The 7,670-nt window shown below is 40.4% G+C and overlaps 1 protein-coding gene across 1 annotated transcript; it reads left to right on the forward strand.

Annotated features, from left to right (window-relative positions):
• Positions 1 to 6,820: 6,820 nt before the first annotated feature.
• LOC107493732 (uncharacterized) lies at positions 6,821 to 7,309 on the forward strand. The gene has a single exon (XM_016114788.1). The coding sequence runs from the start codon at positions 6,821 to 6,823 to the stop codon at positions 7,307 to 7,309; it is 489 nt and encodes a 162-aa protein (XP_015970274.1).
• Positions 7,310 to 7,670: the final 361 nt, after the last annotated feature.

Genomic DNA, 7,670 nt, shown 5'->3' on the forward strand with positions numbered 1-7,670 from the left:
TCATGTAGCTCCAGAAAATTTATTTCGAGTGCAGGGAGGTCAGAATCCAACAGCATCAGCAGTCCTTTTTTAGCCTGAATTAGATTTTTGCTCAGATCCTTCAATTTCAGCCAGAAAATACTTGAAATCACAAAAAAATACACAAACTCATAGTAAAGTCCAGAAATATAAATTTTGCCTAAAATCTAATATAAATATACTAAAAACTAACTAAAACATACTAAAAACTACATGAAATTACCCCCAAAAAGCGTATAAAATATCCGCTCAGCATTATTCTTTATTGAAGCTTAGTGTTCTGTGTTGAGGCAATAAGAAACCACTATTTTATGGTTTATCTTGTGCTTAATTGGGTGGTTTTTATCAAATCCTTGCCCACTTATTCATATGATTTGAATGGTTTTACAATTCCTTCCTAGTTTTGTTCTGTTATTGAAAACTTGCTTCCTAAAGTCTTTAATTTGTGTATTTTAAGTCTCCTTTATACCATTCAATGCCGTGATCCATGTGTTAAGTGTTTCAGGCTTTATAGGGCAGGAATGGCTTAGAGGATGGGGAGGAAGCTTGCAAAAAAATGGAAAGAACACAAGAAACTAAGGAGATAACCAGCGAGCAGCGACGCGCACGCATGGCTCACACGTGCGCATGACATGGAGAAAATTGTAGTGACGCGTGCGCGTGCTTGACGTGTACGTGTGGATTGGAGTTCTGCAATATGACGCGAGCGCGTGCTTGACGCGAACGCGTGACACGCCAAAACGACCAGCGACGCGAACGCATGACTAACGCATACGCGTGATATGCGTGATCTGCAGAATTAACAAAAAATGCCGAGGGCAATTTCAGGCCATGTTTTGACCTAATTTTTGGCCCAGAAACACAGACTAATGCAAGGGAACATGCAGAGACTCAACACACATTCTCATTAGCATAGTTTTACTTTTGTTTTGGGAATCTAGAGAGAATTCTGCTTCTTCTTTTAGGTTTTCCTCACATTCATAGTTGTAGAGTTTTAGTGCTTTGCTTTGGATATTGAGAAGATTTATTACCTTTGTTGGAGCTTCCTCATTCTAGTTTGTCTCTCTACTATTTACTCTTTTATTGCCCATTGACTCTGTTTAGATAAGTATGTTCATGATTTTGGGATTTATTAATGAAAAGAACCATTTTTCTTTTAATTGAATTTTAGTTATTAGTTATCATGTCTTTCTTTTATTCCTCTCTTAATTCTGTGAAAGTTATATTCATGATAATGGAGTAGTTCCCTAACTTGATTGGGAGTTGATTAAAAGGAAAACCTTGAGTTGGAATACTCAATTGTTAATATTAATTGGAAGTTGTTGGCTAATTTTCCTGTCTTTGACTCTAATCCCTTCTTAGGAAAGGATTAGGATGCAAGCGATAGGATTAGTTTGAGAGTACTTGACTTTCCTTTATTATATAAGGGATAACTAAGTAGGATAACAACCCTTTTATTATTACACTTGAGAGAGTTCAACCGAGATAGAACTTCCATTTAATCTTCTCCTTGTCAAGGCTCTTATTTAAAGCAAATCGTTGGGAGACGACCTGGGATTCATACTCCCAGTATTTTATTTCTAAATTTTGTGACAATCCCTTCTAAATTGATACGCGGAATTAACATTGGTTAAGAGCTATACTTGCAACGTTGTTTTCTCTATAAACTCTTGATTGGTGATTTTTCTGTACGTCAATTTTTTGCACGGTTGCCGGGGAATTGCAACAGTGTGCTAATTTATTGGTTGAAATTTATTTTATTTTGCTACTATGAGCTGTATGTTTCTTTCATTGAATGACGCGTTCGCTACCTGATTCGAGCTTACCCACATTTGATCCTGAGTATGAAAGAACTATTCCACGTACAAGGCAAGCTCGGCATCGGTTAGTCCTCTCTGAGGGTGAATCTAAAACGTCATTTAAGGAAGAAATAAGCTCTATTTCTACTGATTTGGTTGATTTACGCGCAGAGAACATGGTAGCTCTCAGGAGGATTACTCTCCTAGAAGCAGGAGCTCTGAACTTTACACTACCACTTTTCCAAGCGCGTCATCCAAATCTGGGTGCAGATGTTGAATTGAAGACTGCGCTAATCAATCTACTGCTAAAGTTTCATGGCTTACCTGCTCAAGAGCCTCTCAAGCACCTTAGGGATTTTCAAAAATCCTATTCTACTGTCAGGCGTAATGGTGCAACTGAGACTTCTATTTTGCTGGATGCCTTCCCGTTCTCGCTTGAGGAAAAGGCGAGGGAGTGGTACTACACTCATCCTGAAGTAGTTGTTACTAACTGGGACATACTTCGAAGAGAATTCCTAGAAAAATACTTTCCAGCTGAAGTTACTGATAGACTGAGGAAAGAAATTTTAATGATTATTCAAGGCGAATCAAAGACTCTTTACGAGTATTGGGAGCGCTTCAATAATCTCCTAGACGCGCGCCCCCACTACATGATTGACAAGTTGGTGTTGATCAACTACTTCACACAAGGCATGAAACCTCAGGACAAGACTACATTAGATGGTGTGAGTAATGGTTCTCTGAAAAAGTACAAGACCACAGAAGAAGCATGGCAACTGATCACCGACTTAGCTGAGTCCGCTCAGAATCACAACACAACAAGAACAACCACCCCAAGGTTGTGGCAGAGGTTTCCTCTGGCAATGAGAATAATGCTCTCACACAATCAATATGTGAGATGACCAACCTACTGAAGCAGATATATCTAGGCCAACAACAATCTCAACCCCCTTCACCACAACATAGTCAACAACTGGTTCCTCAGAGATTATGTGGAATATGCGCTGATTATAATCATTACACTAATGAATATCCACAACTCCAACATGAAGACAACACCGTGGCAGCTACCCACAATTTCTATGACCGCCCGAATCAAGGATACTATCAACAAGGCGGTAACTATAACCAAGGTGGGAACTTTAACCAAGGTTGGAGGGACAACTATAACAAAGGAGGTAGAGACGACCAATGAAATCAGAGGTGGAATAATATTAACAATCAGCAGAACCAGTATCAGTAGAGTCCTACCTATCAATAGCAGAACCAGAACCAAGCTTACAGAGCACCTCATCTAAGGCAGTCCCAAGTGTCTCAGTAGACCCCTCAGTTCACTTATCCCTCTTCATCTTCCAATGATGAGTTGCTACACTCTATTGATCAGAGACAGAAGACCATGGAGAACAAGCTTACTTCTACTTTAAATGGTCTGAACTCTACCTTACAAGCTCTTGTCTTACAGATTGGATCACTGAATAACTCCAACAACCAGCCTTCAAGCTCCAGTAGAATTCCTTCTCAACCCTTACCCAAACCCAAGGGTAGCATCAATGCCATCACTTTGAGGTTCGGAACCACACTGCAAGAGAGGAATCCTAAGGAGCCAAGACAACTAGAACACACCCCAGCTGAGGACATGCTTGAAGTGGAGGATGTTGAAAAGGAAGATGAAGTACAAGACACGATTGAAGAAGAAGTAACTCAACCAGAGAATGGCACACCAAAAGGAGCTAAAGCTACCAAAGACATTACCCCTATCCCATTTTCACACCTTTCAAGAAAGCCTAGAAAGCAGATGGAACTTGACCCAAAAATGGTAGAAATCTTCAAAAAGGTTGATGTAACTGTTCCCCTTTTTGATGTCATTCAGCAAGTACCTAAATATGCGAAGTTTCTAAAAGATTTATGCATACATAAGGATAGGATTAATGAATTAGAAACTATTCCTTTAGGTAGTTCTATATCTACATTAATGGGAGATATACCTGAAAAATGTAGTGATCCAAGTCCATGCATGGTTAACTGTACCATTGGGGATATAATATTTTCTGACTGCATGTGTGATTTAGGAGCGTGCGTAAGTATTATGCCTTTGTCTATATATAATGCCTTGAGGCTCCCTCCCTTAAAAAGGTCGGCAGCTCGTTTTGTGTTAGCAGATAAAAGCATCATTACAATGGTTGCAATTGCTGAGGACGTGCTAGTGAGCATTAAGGGGCACACATTTCCCATTGACTTCTATATCTTGGAGATGCCCCAAAATGACTCAGGAAAGCCGTTATCCATCTTGCTCGGAAGACCATTCCTGAAGATCTCAAAGTTCAAGTTGGATGCATTCTCAGGAACCTATTCTTTTGAAATAGATGGCTGAACAGTAAGCTTCAATCTGAATGAGGCTATGAAGCATCCTCCGGAAGACCATTCTATCTTCTAGTGTGACATAATTGATGAGACAGTGGTTGCAGTTCACCAGGAAGTAGTAGAAGAGATGCACATGGAGCAAGGTCCAAGTGTGGGGAACCCCTCTGAACACAATGAGGATATTATGCCATCATCATTGGCTCCAAACGATCTAGTGCCTAGTCAGGAGCAGAAATTGGAGTTAAAACCCCTTCCACCCCACCTCAAGTATGCTTACCTTGAGGACAATCAGAAGCTCCCAGTTATCATTGCAAAGGAACTCACAGCCTAGCAGGAGGAGCAGTGCTTAGTGTGCTGCGAAAACACAAGAAAGCAATTGGGTGGAGTTTGGCAGATATAGTAGGCATCAGCCATCAAGTTTGTGAGCACAGAATATTTTTAGAAGAGGGAGGAATGCCTGTTCGCCAACCCCAAAGAAGACTGAATCCCACCATCTTGGAGGTTGTCAAGAAGGAAGTAACCAGACTACTGGAAGCAGATATCATCTACCCCATCTCAGATAGCGAATGGGTCAGCCCAGTGCAAGTGGTGCCCAAGAAGTTTAGAGTCACAACAGTAAAGAATGAGCAAGGAGAGCTCATAGCAACTAGAGTGTAGAATTCCTGGAGGGTGTGCATTGAATACAGGTGCCTCAACCAAGCCACTCACAAGGATCATTACCCTTTGCCATTTATTGATCAAATACTTGATCGCCTGTCAGGTAAATCCCATTACTACTTTTTAGATGGTTACACATGCTATTTTCAAATTCATATAGCACATGAGGATCAGGAAAAGACTACTTTTACATGTCCATTTGGGACTTATGCTTACAAGAGAATGCCCTTTGGCTTATGCAATGCACTAGCCACTTTTCAAAGGTGCATGATGAGTCTTTTCTCTGATCTCATTGAGAGCTATATGGAGGTTTTTATGGATGATTTTAGCGTATACAGTGATTCCTTTAGCCTTTGCTTTGATAGTTTATCTAGAGTATTAGACAGGTATGTTAGATCAAACCTTATTTTGAATTTTGAAAAGTACCATTTTATGGTAAAACAAGGTATTGTTCTAGGACATGTTGTCTCTAATACTGGTATTTTTGTAGATCCTGCAAAGGTAAATGTCATTTCTAGTCTGCCTTACCCCTCCTCAGTGAGGGAAGTCCGTTCATTCCTTGGTCATGTAGGTTTCTACCATAGATTTATCAAGGACTTCAGTTAGGTAGCTTTACCTTTATCTAGACTGCTGTAGAAGGATGTTGAGTTTGGACTGCGTAAGGACTCTATGGAAGCGTTTGATAAGCTGAAGATTGCCTTGACTCAAGCTCCAATTGTGTGAGGATCAGATTGGAGTAAGCCCTTTGAGATTATGTGTGATGCCTCCAACCATGCTATAGGAGCGGCGCTGGCCCAGCATGCAGGTAAGGACCCTTTCGTAATTGCATATGCTTCGAAGATATTAGACGCTGCACAGTCTAATTACACTACCACTGAAAAAGAGCTTTTAGCTATTATTTTTGCTCTGGATAAATTATGAGCCTATTTACTTGGCACTAAAGTGATAGTGTACTCAGACCATGCATCCCTCAAATATTTGTTAGCTAAAAAAGAGTCTAAACCAAGGCTAATACGTTGGATACTGTTACTGCAAGAATTTGATTTAGAAATTAAGGATATGAGTGGTAACCAGAATTTAGTGGCGGACTACTTGAGTCACCTTGAGCACATTAAGGATGACTCCACTCCTATCAATGATGTTTTTCCCTTTGATAGCTTGCATGCAGCATCTGAAGTAGTTCCTTCGTATGCACCTGTAGCTAATTATCTAGTTAGTCATACCTTCCCTCCCAATTTTACTAAGCATCAGAGGGACAAGCTGAAAAGTGAGTCCAAATATTATATTTGGGATGATCCATATTTATGGAGGTATGGTGCTAACCAGATAATTAGAAGATGTGTGCCTCAGTCAGAATTCTAGTCCATTTTAGAGGCATGCCACTCCTCTGAGAGTGGTGGACATTTTGGCCATCAAAGAACAGCTAGAAAAATTTTAGACTGCGGATTCTGGTAGCCTACTCTTTTTAAAAATGCTGCTGCCTTCTGTAAATCTTGTTTCCCATGCCAGAGGTTTGGTAATATATCCAAGAGGGATGAAATGCCCCAACAAATTATGCTGTTCTGTGAGATTTTTTATGTTTGGGGTATTGACTTCATGGGTCCATTTTCCAACTCTAGCGGTTTTTTATATATATTGTTAGCTGTGGATTATGTTTTTAAATGGGTGGATGCAATTCCCACACTTACTGATGATGCTAACACTGTTGTCTCCTTTGTTAGAAACCATATTATCTGTCGCTTTGGATCACCACGAGCAATCGTGAGTGATCAAGGCACCAATTTTTGTAATAGGAGACTGACCGCTCTACTAAAGAAACATGAAATTATTCACAAGGTAGCAACTGCTTACCACCCGCAGAGGTGTCTAACAGAGAGATAAAGCGTATCCTGGAGAAGATAGTCAAGCCTCATAGGAAGGACCGGAGCACCAGGCTACAAGATGCACTTTGGGAATACTGGACAACATACAAGACACCTATAGGGATGAGCCCCATCCGCTTAGTTTATGGAAAAGCCTGTCACCTCCCAGTCGAGATAGAGAACAAGGCATTATGGGCGGTAAGAGAAATCAACATCGAATTTGAGAGGGCCAGAGCAGAAAGGAAGATGAAACTACAAGAATTAGAAAACCTTCTCCTTGAAGCGTATGATAACTCCAGGCTATACAAAGGAAAGATGAAGGCTGTGCATGACAAGCACATTAAATGGAGAGAGTTTAAACCAGGGGAATCAGTTCTCCTCTACAACTCCAGACTAAGGCTCATGTCAGGCAAGCTGAGATCAAGATGGGAAGGTCCCTATAGAGTAGAGAAGGCAGAGCCACACGGAGTCTTTCACCTAAGTCATCCTTCAAGCTCCAAATTTATAAAAGTAAATGGACATCGCCTTAAGCCGTATCATGGTGAGCAGATGAAGAAAAGCAAGGAGCTGGAGATCTTCCTCGTAGAGGATCCACCCACAGCGGAAGACTAAGCTAGTGGACCGTCCAACTTAAGGATGTTAAAGAATTTTTTTTGAAAGCAAACATAATATATCAATGCACATGGAATATTATTTTTTCTGGTCTTACACGAGTAGGCACCCAAATTCCCAATATTTTATCAAAGTAAAAACATAACACATTCCTTTACTAACCCATGTTCCCACTTTTTCCCACACTTAGTTGATACACAATCTCTATCTTAAGCTAACCAAAGATTCAATTGGGGTATTTAATTGTTTTTCCGCCTAAGGCTAGTGATGTGGTAAAATATAGAACAAATGGGGATTAATAGGCTCAAAATGGCTACAAAGGTAAATGTAAGGGTAGGCTATTTGGGATAAGTGAGCTAAT

The sequence above is a fragment of the Arachis duranensis genome, chromosome 6 (assembly GCF_000817695.3).
Source record: "Arachis duranensis cultivar V14167 chromosome 6, aradu.V14167.gnm2.J7QH, whole genome shotgun sequence".
NCBI classification, from domain to species: Eukaryota; Viridiplantae; Streptophyta; class Magnoliopsida; order Fabales; family Fabaceae; genus Arachis; species Arachis duranensis.

Bases quoted from the DNA above. Each gene is read 5' to 3' on its own strand.
- LOC107493732 (XM_016114788.1), top strand. From the start codon at position 6,821: ATGAGCCCCATCCGCTTAGTTTATGGAAAAGCCTGTCACCTCCCAGTC.